Here is a 16,992-nt window from a genome sequence, read left to right as displayed (position 1 = left end):
ATTTTTATTCATTTTATATGTATACATGTTTTGATTATTTACTTTCACATGGTATTTTTCATTTCAATACATTTATTGTTCAGTAGCGCTGCACTTTTATAGATTATCTTGTTACCACAATTTTCTTGTCCGTTGTTTTGTGTAGCAGCTTCCTTATGGTTAGCGTAATAATTTTTCTCTTTTTTATTCACCGGAAGCAGACATAACTTCCTTCTTCTTTTCCGCATCTGCGTTGAGAACAGTTATCTCGTTCTCAAGATCCTCCAAACATGTTAGAAAAATGGGCAACCTTTTAATACATACCCTGATGATGCTTCTGCTCAAAAATTGTAAGTTACATAGCATTTTAATGGTGTGTGTGTTTTGTGTGCGTTCCAAAAAGAGTGAGTGGCACCTCTGAGCAAGTTTATACAATTCGCTTTAAAGGAAATGGTTGTCCGGGGGAAAAAAAAATTATGTTGTTCTAAGTTTGGTCTTTCCATGTTTTATTTGAATTTTTTACAAAAATTTTTTTTAAATTAGTTTTACAATTTAAAAAAAAAAAAAAATTGTAAAGAGTGTAAAAATGTACACAAGGCTTAGTATGTAATTAATATATACATTAGTCATTTATTACCAAATCTGTCAAAAAAACTGTCAGCTTGAGCAGCGAACAGAGCATGCTAATGAGTTTTCGTGCACTGGCTAGAATATTCTAGATTTTGATAAAATGTGAATAAAAAATTATATTGTAGTTAACTACATCTGTCAGGAGAAACCTCCTACTATGCACTTAGTTGCTGATACAAACCTAAACGTTTTTATTTATTTATTTTTGAATTATTAAAAGGTTTATTTACCCATTGACTAACCCCTTTATTTTATTAACTAGAAATTTTTATGTTTTCCTCTCTCTGCTTTCTTTAACCAATTTTTGTTAATTCTCTTTAATTTGCTTTTTGTTTTATTTAGTTTTTAATGGGTTTTTTTTTTCTTTTGTTCATTTTTCTAAAGGTTTTTTTTTTTTTTTGTTTTTTTTAGCATGAACATTAAAGTACTTGAATAGAACAACTTTACATAGTTATACATACAAAATATAAAAAAAAAAAAAAAAAAAAAAAAAAATTTTGTTCCTTTTTCAAATTATTATGTTTTCCTCTCCCTGCTTTCTTTAACCAATTTTTGTTAATTCTCTCTAATTTGCTTTTTGTTTTATTTAGCTTTTAATGGGTTTTGCAGTTTGGATTAGAATTTTTTTTTTTTTTTTTTAATCTAGAGCAACACTAGTTGTTTTACAATGGAAATCACATTGTTCATTCATTTTTAACTTATTTTTAGCTTTAAAATATATAGAATAATTAAATAATACTTGAAAGATAATGCCACCAACAGAAATCCTTGTTATTCTTGTAGTTGACATCAAAATAGTCTCTTGGGGTTTCAATCAAGCACACTTGTAAGGCACGCGTGCCATTTGGTGTCAACCAAACAGGGGACCTGCTCCACCAGGTACATGACACCCCTAATTCTTGTATGGGTGTCACAGGTACAGTAAGGAAGGGGATTTCTCCCTAAACGTGTTAAAAAATTATTTTTTTATTTTTTGGCTTGAGTTGGGCTTTGTACTTGTACACCCCAATGCAATTTTTAGATTTCCACTATTGGCTTGTTTTTTTTTGGCAATCATTTTTTATACCTTAAGGTAATTGTAAAGGCAAAAACTGTATTTTTTTCAAATAACAAACATCTCATACTTACCTGCTCTGTGCAGTGTGTTTGCACAGAGCAACCCCAATTCTCCTCTTTTCGGGTCCTCCAAGTGCCCCCATAACAAGCTGCTTGCCCTGGGGGCACTCATGCTTTCTCGCTCCAGAGCCCCCCTGCTCTGCGTGTCCATAAGACACAGTGGGGTTGATTTACTTACAGTAAACTATAGAGTGCAAAATCTGGTGCAAATCTGCCTAGAAACCAATCAGCTTCCAGGTTTTATCGTTAAAGCTTAACTGAACAAGCTGAAGTTGGGAGCTGATTGGCTACCATGCACAGCTGCACCAGATTTTGCGATCTCTAGTTTTAATAAAAACAACCCCACAGACCATAACTCAGTCCTGTCCCCTGCCCCCTCCTCACTGGCTGTGATTGACAGCTAATGGCTCCCGCTGTTGTGTCTGAGCCAATGAGGAGGGAGAGAGGCGGGAGAGCCGCTGCTCTTGTGCACATCTCTGGATCGAGATTGGGCTCAGGTAAGTATTGGCGGGGCTGAAGGTTTTTTACCTTCGTGCACAGAATGCATAAAGGCCAAAAATACCTTCAACCTTTAGAACCACTTTGAAATAAAAAAAAGTAATACATTGAAACAAACTAGGATTTTCTTTAGGAATAATGTCTTGCAAAAGTTTTTTTTTTTTTTCCAGTCAAATAATGTAGATATTAACCAAGAAAATGTTATGGGACTTTAAAGGTACAAACAAATGTATAAATAATGGAGAAAAAATAATTTTTGGTAAAAAATAATTTACATATTTGTATTAATCCAAATAACAAACATTGTTTAAAAACATATAAAAGAAAGGAGAAAAGGGAATAACTGTAGTTTTTTTTTTCTCCTTTCTTTTATATGTTTTTAAAAATGTTTGTTATTTGGATTAATAAAAATATGTAAAATTGTTTTTACCCAAAAAAAATTTTTTCTCCGTTATTTATACATGTGTTTGCACCTTTAAAGTCCCATAACCTTTTCTTGGTTAATTTCTACATATTATCAAGGAATGTGGTGCTTTCTAAGTATGTCTCCGGCAACATTTAAATTAAAGTAAAAAAATGTTTTTTGTTTTTTTTTTCTATTTTAGGGTTAGTTTAAAAATAGTTTTTTTTTTACCATAATTACAAAGTATACATTTTGATCTATAAAATGTCCCAAAAATTACTCTAAAATATTGTGTCTGGTACAAAGAATGTAAAGTTATTTGCAAATTAAAAAATAGTTTGTTTGTTTTTTTTCAATGTTGTGCATTTTACAATACCAAGCAAAACAAATGAAAATAAAATAAAAAAAAATAGTAATTAAACAATTAAAAAAAAAAAGTAAATAAAAATATCAACAGAAAAATAATAGCTAAAGTGAGAAATTAGTTAATTAGAAACAAAATAAATTGAGGGCCCAGGGGACTTTAACGAGACATGCAAGAATAGGTAAAATCGCCTAAGTTTATTGTAAAACATCTCTAAAGATACATAATATTACACACGACAAAGATGATCATCAACAATGAACATCAAGGATTTCCATAGTACATATATATTTATAAGTCAACGCATCAACAGTATCAATAGTCTGTGCTAGATGAGCCTCGACGCGTTTCGCGAAGACACAATTTGGCTTCATCAGGACAGAAATCTTAAATTGTAGCAATAGCCAATAAATACAGATACTTAAGGTCCACTTGACCGGACCCAACTGTATAGACATATCCACATGTCCAGACTATCAACAAAGAATGCAAAGTTATTTGCAAATTTAAAAAAAATGTTTTTTCAATGTTGTGCATTTTAGAATACCAAGCAAAACAAATGAAAATAAAATAAAAAATTGTAATTAAACAATAAAAAAAAAAAAAAAAAAAATGAAAAATATCCACAGAAAAATAATAGTTAAAGTGGGAAATTAGTTAATTAGGATTACTAAGGGTTAATAAGATGTGAAATAGGAATGCAATTTACTTCCCAAAAAATGTTTTTTACTTGTAAGGTGTCAAAATGTCAAACCTTTGATCTACAAATGAATGAAATAGTAAATAGAATGTAACAACAAACGTATATGAACCTGCTCTGTCATAACACGTGTGGCTGCTGGCAAACAAAGTTTGATATATCCAAACCTAAAAACGTACAATATTGTGAAATGATGCAGCGCCAGTAAATATAACAAAAACATACAAATAAATAAAAAAAATTGTTCAGTGTTCAATGTGCCAGTCTCTCTTAAATCCACCACTTGCCGATTGCCCAACTGGGAAAGTACATCATGACTTAGCAGTTTAATGCTGTGGTTTTGACTGCAGCTGGATGCCATAACCCCTGTAATAAAATTTTCTACAGCCGCTGCTCTTTCAGCTAAAAGTGATCTGAGTGTTTGATTAGCTGCTGGATCACTTTTAACAATCACAACGCTTGTGCAACAGTTGGATCGGGCGTGCACGGACAGCATTGCCTCATGTTTGTAAACAACTTAAAGTGGACCTATCACTAGATATATTGTTTTCAAGTGAAGTGCAAAATTATGATTAATGTGTCATTGTATTTATCACTTCTCAGAAGGATGTTAAGGCATCCTCCAGGATCACCATCTATCAAAGGTCTTCAAACTACGGCCCTCCAGTTGTTCAGAAACTACAACTCCCATCATGACTAGTTATGTCTGTGAATGTCAGAGTTTTACAATGCCTCATGGGATGTGTAGTTCCGCAACAGCAGTGTTAATTTCGTCGACTAAAACCGACTAAAACGTTTTCGTCGACTAACACAATTCAGATGACTAAAATACGACTAAAACTAAAATGGCATTTTAGTCTTAAAACTAAAATACGACTAAAACTAAAATGGCATTTTAGTCAAAAGACTATAACTAAAACTAAATCGAAATTTGCTGCCAAAAATTAACACCGGTGCATGCTCAAAGCATAAATAATAACATATTAGATTTTTCACTCCAGGACCAGCAGTAGTATATAATGAGTTTGGAAATTGTAGAGAAATGCTTAAATAATGCATTACAAATTACAATTGGACTACACCCATTTGATTATAGATGACTAAAATGAGTTTTAGTCGACTAAAATGTAGGGCGTTTTAGTCGACTAAAATATACTGGAGTTTTAGTCAACTAAATACGACTAAAACTAAAACACTTGCAGAAGACTAAAATAGGACTAAAACTAAAATGCCATTTTAGTCCTAAGACTAAGACTAAAACTAAATTGAAATTTGCTGCCAAAATTAACACTGCGCAACAGCTGGAGGGCCGTAGTTTGAGGATCTCCGATCTACTTCCTGGACAGAGATCATTGGCGGCTGGTGCTCAAAATTTTTGGGGGGGCGCAAACAGAAAAATGTAATAGGCATTGCTTTGCAGCAAAAAACGCTGTAAAAAAATTGCGTGACTTTGAGGTTGCAAAAGTGTGAAAGGGGCCTTTAGTAATTAAGGTATAGTGTGCCCCCTTTCAATGCAGAGAGACCAGCGAGCCTCCTTTCAATGCACAGTGACCCCCCTTTCAATGCACAGTGACCAGCGTGCCCCCTTTGAATGCACAGTGACCAGTGTGTCCCCTTCAAAACAGTGACCAGCGTGCCCCCTTCAAAACAGTGACCAGCGTGCCCCCTTCAATGCAATGACCAGCGTACATGCCCCCTTTCAATGCAGTGACCAGCGTACATGCCCCCTTTCAATGCAGTGACCAGCGTACATGCCCCCTTTCAATGCAGTGACCAGCGTACATGCCCCTTCAATGCAGTGACCAGCATACATGCCCCCTTCAATGCAGTGACCAGCGTACATGCCCCCTTTCAATGCAGTGACCAGCGTACATGCCCCTTTCAATGCAGTGACCAGCGTACATGCCCCCTTTCAATGCAGTGACCAGCATACATGCCCCCTTCAATGCAGTGACCAGCGTACATGCCCCCTTTCAATGCAGTGACCAGCGTACATGCCCCTTTCAATGCAGTGACCAGCGTACATGCCCCCTTTCAATGCAGTGACCAGCGTACATGCCCCCTTTCAATGCAGTGACCAGCATACATGCCCCCTTTCAATGTAGTGACCAGCGTACATGCCCCCTTCAATGCAGAGACCAGCGTGCATGCGTGCCCCCATCAATGTAGTGACCAGCATACATGCCCCCTTTCAATGCAGAGACCAGCGTGCATGCCTGCGTGCCCCCTTCAATGCAGTGTGCCCCCCCCCAGACCAGTGCACTTACCTGGAGCCCTGGAGCAGTCCCGGCGGTGGCTTCTCTTCAGTCCCCGGCGGCGCGTCTCCTTCAGTCCTCCCGCTCCCCCCTCCTCCTCGGCCAATGGCATGGGGTTTGCCTTGCGGCCAATCAGGAAGCATGTATCGGACGCGCTCCCTGATTGGCCAGGAGGAGGATCCGTGTGACAATAGCGAATTTTCATTCGCTATTGTCACACAAGGGGGGGGCTCGGGACGCACTGCTCTGCGCCCCGGGTCCACCCTTTGCATCACCCTATTAGAGCCTCTGGCTCTAATCAGGCGATGCCAAAAAAAAAAAAATCCCCATTGAACTCCATGCGTCCGGCGGCCAGTGATGGAGATGATAGCCCAGAAGTGACACAATCATGGTAATCCTTCTTCACAATTCTTGACTGTGTTCACAAATGTCTGACAAAGATCAGCTCCTTGCTGCAACCTCACACTTTGTGACTTTCTACAAAGGTGTTTAGGAGGAGCTCAGCTATCAGAAAATATTGGAGGAAATAATTTATTCTCTCTTCAGAAGAGGAAATGACCACTTCTGGACCACCCACCGTGTATTTATGTCGCCACTCTGACAGTAAATATTGGTGTTATGGCAGCAGATAGCTGCCATAACCCCGGTATTTTCCTACACGGCGGGCAGACCTCTTTCACATAAAAGTGGTCCCAGTGGCAGATTCCCCACAGGATCACCTTTATAGGTGGCAGGAGAGGTGCCCCCCCCCCCCACGCCGCTTCCCGTCGTTTTCCTCGCTTACTGGAGCCGTCAGTAGCGGGGAAAAGGATTCGTAGGTAGGAAGTCGAGTGAGGGCAAGATGGCCACTCAATGCCCCATGCCCCTGAAGAACCAGAGCAACGTCAAACGTCACTTCCGCCCAACGTCCTTAAAGGGTCAAATTTTTTTCTTTGCTTTTAAGTGTAAATGTGAGATATGAGCAGTGGTGGCCCATGCATTGGGGGCGCAGAGGCACCGCCCCCCCCTATGCATGCGTCCAGCCTCCTAATCTACATGCAGGGCGCCGGACGCATGGATTCCAATGGGGGTTTTTTTTTTTTTTTTTTTAAGCACGTGATTAGAGCCAAAGGCTCTAATAGACTTCTGTGCTCCTCTGGTCTCCCTCTGTGCTCTACTGGTCCCCCTCTGTGTTCCTCCGGTCCCGCTCTGTGCTCCTCCAGGTTCCTCTCTGTGCTCCTCCAGGTTCCTCTCTGTGCTCCTCTAGGTCCCTCTTTGTGCTCCTCCAGGTCCCCCTCTGTGCTCTACTGGTCTCCCTCTGTGCTCCCCCAGATCCCCCTCTGTGCTCCTCCAGGTCCCCCTCTGTGCTCTACTGGTCCCCCTCTGTGTTCCTCCAGGTCCCCCTCTGTGCTCTACTGGTCCCCCTCTGTGCTCCTCCAGGTCCCACTCTGTGCTCTACTGGTCTCCCTCTGTGCTCCCCCAGGTCCCCCTCTGTGCTCCTCCAGGTCTCCCTCTGTGCTCTACTGGTCCCCCCTGTGCTTCTCTGGTCCCCCTGTGTGTTCCTCCGGTTCACATCTCCGCTGACACCCGCTGCTATCCGTTCCGATCCTGTCTGTGAAACCCAGGTGGATGTAAACCCTATTTTCCATCCATCTGGAGGATCGGATCGGATAGGATCGGATGAAAACAGACAGGCGGTCCGTTCTCATCCGATTTCCCATAGAGGAGAGCAGGGCTCTGACAGGTCTGTCTCTGCACAGGTCTGTCATCCACCTGCTTAGTGGGGATCAGCAGATCAATCCTCACGGAGCAAAACGGAGTCCGCCGGCCGGGCAGAAATCCCGTTTGAGAGGACCCTAATAATCACTAGTACATTTCTGGCCAACCAATAAATACACCCTCCCTTTATGTGCATATACAGTACAGATTATGTTTTTTTAGAAATTAATAAGTTTGATTTTAATACCTATGGCATAAAGTACAACGGTGATCGAAAATTTGGGCACCCCAGGTAAAAATTTGTATTAATGTGCATAAAGAAGCCAAGGAAAGATGGAAAAATCTCCAAAAGGCATCAAATTACAGATTAGACATTCTTATAATATGTCAACAAAAGTTAGATATTATTCCATCATTGACACTTTCAAACCTACAGAAAACAAAAAAATGACGTCTGCAAAAGTTTGGGCACCCTGCAGAATTTATAGCATGCATTGCCCTCTTTGCAAGGCTGAGGCCTGCCAGTGTCATGGATTGTTCTCAATCATCGTCTGGGAAGACCAGGCAGTGTTGGGGTAGTTACTCAAAAAATGTAACTAGTTACTTCTGTAAATTGTAACGAGATTACTTTACTAATTACTGCATTTGAAAAGTAACTTCACTACTTATTACTTTACTTTCCTCTTTCTTAATTGACCGTGTAGAAGAAGATACATGACACTCTTTCTGTATAGAGTTTATTGTATAAACACAGGCTTTGGGAAACATGAGAACAAAACCTGAAAAAACTGAATAAAACATAAAGTGCAACAAAAAGTCATAAACTTCATCCCTCTCTATTCTTCCAAATAATGATTGTATCGCACGGCTTGGGTAACGCAGGAAATCGCATTCCTATAGCCTAGTAAAGTAGTGTAGTTACCTCCTATAGCCTAGTAAAGTAGTGTAGTTACCAATATTAGTATTGTAACTAGTTACTTTACTTAGTTACCAAAAAAAGTAATGTAGTTACTGTAATCCGTTACTTTGTAATTCGTTACCCCCAACACTGAGACCAGGTGATGTCAATCTCAAAGGTTTTAAATGCCCAGACTCATCTGACCTTGGGGGTGGATCAATCATGCTTTGGGGTTGTATTGCAGCCAGTGGCACAGGGAACATTTCACTAGTAGAAGGAAAAATGGATTCAATAAAATTTCAGCAAATTTTGGATGGTAACTTGATGCCATCTGTGAAAAAGCTGAAGTTAAAGAGAGAATGTCTTCTACAAATGGATAATGATCCTAAACACACCTCGAAATCCACGGGGGATTACATCAAGAGGCGTAAACCGAAGGTTTTACCATGGCCTTCACAATCTCCTGACCTCAACATAATTGGAAATCTATGGATAGACCTTAAAAGAGCAGTGCGTGACAGACAGCCCAGAAATCTCAAAGAACTGGAAGACTTTTGTAAGGAAGAATGGGCAAAGATACCTCAAACAAGAATTGAATGACTCTTGGCTGGCTACAAAAAGCGTTTACAAGCTGTGATACTTGCCAAAGGGGGCAGTACAAGATATTAACTCTGGAGGGTGCCCAAACTTTTGCAGACTCCACTTTTTTGTTTTCTGTTTTTTTGAAAGTGTAAATGATGGAAATAAAATCTAACTTTTGTTGACATATTATAAGAATGTCTAATCTGTAATTTGATGCCTTTTGGAGTTTTTTCCATCTTTCCTTGGCTTCTTTATGCACATTAATACAAATTTTTACCTGGGGTGCCCAAACTTTCAATCACCACTGTACGTAAGGGAACACACCCTTCATCCAGTGTAGTCTGAGTCTATTCCCAGTTTGGTATACTTGTGTAAAATTTCAGGTATTCGTCAGTATGGACTATAAACTGAAGGACTTATGAATAATGGTTGTGGAACGGATCATCAGAGTTTCCATTATTTCTTATGGGGAAATTCGCTTTGATATACGAGTGCCTTGGATTACAAGCATGTTTCCGGAACGAACTATGCTCGCAATCCAAGGTTTTACTATATATATATATATATATATATATATATATATATATATATATATACAGGGCTTTTTTTTCAGCTGGCACTGGGTGGAACTCAGTTCCACCAACTTTGGCGCAGGCCCTGTGCTCCCTACTCACCACTATCACTTATAAATAGGGTTGAGCGGACACCTAGATGTCCGTGTTCGACGGGTTCGGCCGAACTTTAAAAAAAAGTCCGGGTCCGTGTCCCGGACTTTTACCGAACTTTTCCCGGACACCGAACCCCATTGAAGTCAATGGGGACCCGAACTTTAAGGCACTAAAATGGCTCTAAAACACCAAAGGAAAGGGCTAGAGTGCTGCAAATGGCAGCAAAACGTAATTAAGAGCATGGCAAGTGCTCTGCAAACAAATGTGGATAGGGAAATAACTTAAAACAACAAAAAAAAACAGAAAAATAAAACAATGTTCTTCTTCATCTCTGAAGGACGAGGCCCATATGGAGTAGGAGGGAGGTTGAGGTGGTGGTGGATGTGGCGGTGACATAGGCGTGCGCACAGAGTGTGCTGGGTGTGCCTGGGCACACCCTAATCACCTAGGGCACATAGCATTGCCAGTGAGGAGATGGGAAAGATCTCCCTGGGACCTGCTCTGCTCTATTTCTCCTTGCCTACAGGTACATGGCCCCGATACATTACTCTCCCTGCTGGCAAACACATGCATGTGTATTTCAACTTTGGGGTGCACACCTTAATGCAATAGGCTGCGCACACCTATGGGCGGTGTAGGTGGAAGCGGCGGTGGAGGAGGACCAGGGCCGGATTAACAGCATCATGGGCTTGGTGCTGAGGATTTTGAAGGGCCTCAAGGGCCGTGCCTTGCCATGCACCCAGAGGAGGAAGGGTGCAGCCATGCATGCCTAATTCAACATGGGATGCTGTCTCTGAAGCCCATAAACACATCCATGCATCGCCAACTGTCCCTCCTTGTCCGGCCTTCACGCTGTGTGGGGAGGTTCTGAGGGTGCTGCCTGGGGAAGCGAGCATAGAAGCCAGAATTCTGTGTTTACAAGTGACAGAAGAGCGGTAACAGTGAATATGGCCAACCCGGGGCCTATATAAAAGGTAGGGGCCTGGAGCTGCAGCTCCAATAGCCCCTACATTAATCTGGCCCTGAGGAGGAGGACGAGGTAGCCAACACTGCTTCTTTTCAAAAATTTTAAATGAGGGTACACCCCAAAAGAGTGAGAAAGAGCAAAAATGGAACAATGGGTGGGTAAGGTCGGTATCCATTGCTATTCTGCATAAGGTACGGAAAAGTCCCGTGGGATCCATGCCTGGTTCATTTTAATGAACGTGAGCTTGTCCACATTGTCTCTGGACAGGCGGCTGCGCTTGTCTGTTATAACGCCCCCAGCCGTGCTAAATACCCGTTCAGATAATACACTGGCTGCAGGGCACGCCAGCACCTCCAAGGCGTAAAGGGCAAGCTCAGGCCATGTGCCCAATTTGGAGACCCAGAAGTTGAAGGGGGCAGACCCGTCATTCACTACATGTAGGCGTGTGCACACATACTGCTCCACCATGTTGGTAAAATGCTGCCTCCTGCTAAGACGTTCCATCTGAGCTGCTGGTGCTGCTGTTTGTTGTGGCGTGCTGACAAAGCTTTTCCACATTTCGGCCATGCTAACCCTGCCTTCTGAGGTGCTGGCGGTGCCCTGGTTGCGTTGGCGACCTCCTCCTCCTCCTCCTCTGCCTTGTGCTTCCACTGTGGCCCCGCTGTCAGATGGGAATGCCAGCAGCATGGCGTCTACCAGCGTGCGCTTGTACTCGCGCATCTTGCGATCGCGCTCCAGTGAGTGAATTAAGGACGGTACGTTGTCCTTGTAACGGGGATCCAGCAGCGTGGCCACCCAGTAATCAGCACAAGTTAGAATGTGGGCAACTCGGCGGTCGTTGTGGAGACACTGCAGCATGTAATCGCTCATGTGTGCCAGGCTGCCCAGAGGCGACGAAAGGCTGTCCTCTGTGGGAGGTGTATCGTCCGTGTCCTCTGTATCCCCCCAGCCACGCACCAGTGATGGCCATGAGCTGGCCTGGGTGCCACCCTGCTGTGAACATGGTTCCATCTCCTCCTCCAGCTCCTCCTCCTCCTCATCCTCCTCATCCTCCAGAACTGTGCCCCTGCTGGACAATTGCGTCCCTGGCGTTTGCGTGTGCAGGAACCCACCCTCGGAGCCCCTTGCGAATGACTGCCCTGAAAGCCTTGGAAATGTTACCTCTTCATCCTCCTCCTCCTCCTCATCCTGTGCCACATCCTCTTCCATCATCGCCCGAATTGTTTTTTCAAGGAGGCATAGAAGTGGGATAGTTAAGCTGAGAACGGCGTCATTGCCACTGGCCATGTTGGTGGAGTACTCAAAACAGCGCAACAAGGCACACAGGTCTCGCATGGAGGCCCAGTTAAATTAAATAGCGGAATAGAAAATATGATCCAAAAAAAGTGTATGTATATCACACGTACACAACCACACTGGGCCCCAATTACTATTGTTTGTACCCCTAAAAGGCTAGATGAGGAGTAGGGGGAGTATGGAACAGGCAGCACCCTCAAACCTTCAGAAGTATGAGATGAACCCCAACAACTTGGAAAGGTGGATCTCTCTCACACGTACCAACACAGACTATCCCCCAATTTAACTGATCCCCAAAGGTTTTTGATTAAATAGCGGAATAGAAAATATGATCCAAAAAAAGTGTATGTATATCACACGTACACAACCACACTAGGCCCCAATTACTATTGTTTGTACCCCTAAAAGGCTAGATGAGGAGTAGGGGGGGTATGGAACAGGCAGCACCCTCAAACCTTCAGAAGTATGAGATGAACCCCAACAACTTGGAAAGGTGGATCTCTCTCACATGTACCAACACAGACTATCCCCCAATTTAACTGATCCCCAAAGGTTTTTGATTAAATAGCGGAATAGAAAATATGATCCAAAAAAAGTGTATGTATATCACACGTACACAACCACACTAGGCCCCAATTACTATTGTTTGTACCCCTAAAAGGCTAGATGAGGAGTAGGGGGAGTATGGAACAGGCAGCACCCTCAAATCTTCAGAAGTATGAGATTGTGTTCACTGTACCCCACAAAGATTGAGTTCACTGCACCCCACAATGATTGTGTTCACTGCACCCCACAAAGATTGTGTTCACTGCACCTCACAAAGATTGTGTTCACTGTACCCCCCAAAGATTGTGTTCACTGCACCCCACAAAGATTCTGTTCACTGTACCCCACAAAGATTGTGTTCACTGCACCCTAAAAGGATGTTGTTCACTGCACCCCACAAAGATTGTGTTCACTGCACCCTAAAAGGATGTTGTTCACTGCACCCCAAAAAGATTGTGTTCACTGTACCCCCCCAAAGATTGTGTTCACTGCACCCCACAAAGATTGTGTTCACTGCACCCCAAAAAGATTGTGTTCACTGTACCCCCCAAAGATTGTGTTCACTGCACCCCAAAAAGATTGTGTTCACTGTACCCCCCAAAGATTGTGTTCACTGCACCCCACAAAGATTCTGTTCACTGTACCCCACAAAGATTGTGTTCACTGCACCCCAAAAAGATTGTGTTCACTGTACCCCCCCAAAGATTGTGTTCACTGCACCCCACAAAGATTCTGTTCACTGCACCCCACAAAGGATTTTGTTCACTGCACCCCAAAAAGATTGTGTTCACTGCACCCCAAAAAGGATTTTGATCACTGCACCCCAAAAAGGATGTTGTTCACTGCACCCCAAAAATGATTTTGTTCACTCCACCCCAAAAAGATTGTGTTCACTGCACCCCACAAAGATTGTGTTCACTGCACCCCAAAAAGATTGTGTTCACTGTACCCCCCAAAGATTGTGTTCACTGCACCCCACAAAGATTCTGTTCACTGTACCCCACAAAGATTGTGTTCACTGCACCCCAAAAAGATTGTGTTCACTGCACCCCAAAAAGGATGTTGTTCACTGCACCCCAAAAAGGATGTTGTTCACTCCACCCCAAAAAGATTGTGTTCACTGCACCCCACAAAGATTGTGTTCACTGCACCCCAAAAAGATTGTGTTCACTGCACCCCAAAAATGATTTTGTTCACTGCACCCCAAAAAGGATTTTGTTCACTGCACCCCAAAAAGGATGTTGTTCACTCCACCCCAAAAAGATTGTGTTCACTGCACCCCAAAAAGATTGTGTTCACTGCACCCCACAAAGGATTTTGTTCACTGCACCCCAAAAAGATTGTGTTCACTGCACCCCAAAAAGGATGTTGTTCACTGCACCCCAAAAAGGATTTTGTTCACTGCACCCCAAAAAGATTGTGTTCACTGCACCCCACAAAGGATTTTGTTCACTGCACCCCACAAAGATTGTGTTCACTGCACCCCAAAAAGATTTTGTTCACTGCACCCCAAAAAGATTGTGTTCACTGCAGCCCAAAAAGATTGTGTTCACTGCAGCCCAAAAAGATTGTGTTCACTGCAGCCCAAAAAGATTTTGTTCACTGCACCCCAAAAAGATTGTGTTCACTGCAGCCCAAAAAGATTGTGTTCACTGCAGCCCAAAAAGATTGTGTTCACTGCAGCCCAAAAAGATTGTGTTCACTGCAGCTCACACACAGAAAAATGGATGTGGATCACTGACACCTGCCTATCTCCAATCCCACACCACACAGCAATATCGATTGTAGTTTGTAGAACACAGTTTCCCTAAAATTCAGCAGACTCTGTCCCTAACAGGATTGAGAAGAGATCGTAGATCAGGATTGAGTGCAGATTCACCCCACCCCCCACACAGCAATATCGATTGTAGTTTGTAGAAGACACTGACCCTATAATTCAGCAGACTCTATCCCTAAAATGCCTACAACTCGCCCTGCCTAAACACTCCGACCTGTCCCTCAATTCTATCCGGACACAAATGGTTTTTTCCTGCCTATCTTTCCCTAATCAGCAGCCAGCACGTTGATGTGTGCTCTGTCCCTTAGCTAAGCAGCAGAATGACGCTGCTGCGGCGGCTGCCTCGAACTTATAAAGACTTGGTCACATGCTTCAGACGGCCAATCACAGCTACTAAGACATTTGCAGGCATGGCTGGGATGGCTTAAGGCACACCAGTTAAACGATTGTTGATTGGCTGTTGAAAGCCCGCCATGAAAAGAGCGCCAAAGCATGCAAAACCCGGAAATAAAACGACCGAACACGGATTTTTACCCGAACATACAGTAAAGTGTCCGTGTCCGTGTTCGGGTAAAAAAAATCCAATTATTCGGTACGAACACGAATAATACAGTCCGTGTTCGCTCAACACTACTTATAAACATAGAAGTCGAACTCCTCAGTGGCTCCCACTGAGTGTAGGATGGGGAAAAGGGAGATGTAGGTGCCGGGGTGCAGTGCCGATGCCAACACCCTCACTGGTTGATTTCCCTATAAGTGAGAGAGATGGAGCCACCTACAGTGTGTGGGGAGATACTACAGACGGTTGGGTGCTTCAGGAGGATACAGTAACAAAAGTAAAACGTGGAAGATGGTGGAGCTTTTAAGGAGTGGGGATAGAGGATAGGAGCGGGGGAGGGGGTGCATGCACAAATCGGAGCTGAAGAGGGCTGAAAGTGAGATGTGGATAGAAAGGGGTAAGCAGCTATAGAAGAAGGTTGAACTCTGCATTGTATGCAGCGCACTTCTGAACTCTGCACTCTGTGTGTAACCCCCAAAACTTTGCTCTCCATATGTGATGCACTCCTTGTATTTAATGTTCTTTTAAAGCAGTCCTACTTTAAATGAAATTTGACCACACCCACTATTTGATGCCATTTGGAGGTTGGGTGTGTGGGGGTGTGGGGGAGGGTTGGAGAAGGGTTTGGGGGGGGGGGGAGTTGTAGTTTGGTTCCAGCACCTATTTTTTCAGAAAAAAAAGCCCTGTAAATATATATATATATATACACAGTATCTCACCAAAGTAAGTACACCCCTCACATTTTTTGTAAATATTTTATTCTATCTTTTCATGTGACAACACTGAAGAAATGACACTTTGCTACAATGTAAAGTAGTGAGTGTACAGCTTGTATAACAGTGTAAATTTCCCCTCAAAATAACTCAACACACAGCCATTAATGTCTAAACCGCTGGCAACAAAAGTGAGTACACCCCTAAGTGACAATGTCCAAATTGGGCCCAAAGTATCAATATTTTGTGTGGCCGCCATTATTTTCCAGCACTGCCTTAACCCTCTTGGGCATGGAGTTCACCAGAGCTTCACAGGTTGTCACTGGAGTCCTCTTCCCCTCCTCCATGATGACATCACAGAGCTGGTGGATGTTGGAGACCTTGCGCTCCTCCACCTTCCGTTTGAGGATCCCCCACAGATGCTCAATAGGGTTTAGGTCTGGAGACATGCTTGGCCAGTCCATCACCTTTACCCTCAGCTTCTTTAGCAAGGCAGTGGTCATCTTGGAGGTGTTTGGGGTCGTTATGTTGGAATACTGCCCTGCAGCCCAGTCTATGAAGGGAGGGGATCATGCTCTGCTTCAGTATGTCACAGTACATGTTGGCATTCATGGTTCCCTCAATGAACTGTAGCTCCCCAGTGCCGGCAGCAGTCATGCAGCCCCAGACCATGACACTCCCACCACCATGCTTGACTGTAGACAAGACACACTTGTCTTTGTACTCCTCACCTGGTTGCCCCCACACATGCTTGACACCATCTGAACCAAATAAGTTTATCTTGGTCTCATCAGAGCACAGGAGATGGTTCCAGTAATCTATGTCCTTAGTCTGCTTGTCTTCAGCAAACTGTTTGTGGGCTTTCTTGTGCATCATCTTTAGAAGAGGCTTCCTTCTGGGATGACAGCCATGCAGACCATTTTGATGCAATGTGCTGCGTATGGTCGGAGCACTGACAGGCTGACCCCCACCTTCAACCTCTGCAGCAATGCTGGCAGCACTTATACGTCTATTTCCCAAAGACAACCTCTGGATATGACGCTGAGCACGTGCACTCAACTTCTTTGGTCGACCATGGTGAGGTCTGGTCTGAGTGGAACCTGTCCTGTTACACCGCTGTATGGTCTTGGCCACCATGCTGCAGCTCAGTTTCAGGGTCTTGGCAATCTTCTTATAGCCTAGGCCATCTTTATGTAGAGCAACAATTCTTTTTTTCAGATCCTCAGAGAGTTCTTTGCCATGAGATACCATGTAGAACTTCCAGTGACCACTATGAGAGAGTGAGAGCGATGACACCAAATGTAACACACCTGCTCCCCATTCACTCCTGAGACCTTGTAACA

General features: G+C 43.1%; 1 protein-coding gene across 1 annotated transcript in view; it reads left to right on the top strand.

The window, feature by feature from the left end:
* The first annotated feature begins 252 nt into the window (after positions 1 to 252).
* LOC309569087 (NACHT, LRR and PYD domains-containing protein 6-like) overlaps positions 253 to 16,992 on the top strand; it is a 179,654-nt gene continuing 162,914 nt past the window's right edge. Inside the window, exon 1 of the mRNA XM_082274851.1 lies at positions 253 to 329. Coding sequence (XP_082130977.1) covers positions 281 to 329 — 49 coding nt within the window. The 5' untranslated portion in view covers positions 253 to 280. The remainder of the gene's footprint in view (positions 330 to 16,992) is intronic.

Source organism: Pelophylax lessonae (genome assembly GCF_965119305.1).
Source record: "Pelophylax lessonae genome assembly, chromosome: 13".
In the NCBI taxonomy this organism is placed as follows: Eukaryota; Metazoa; Chordata; class Amphibia; order Anura; family Ranidae; genus Pelophylax; species Pelophylax lessonae.
The sequence above is the reverse complement of the archived record's forward strand: the minus strand, read 5'-3'. Positions and strand labels throughout refer to the sequence as shown.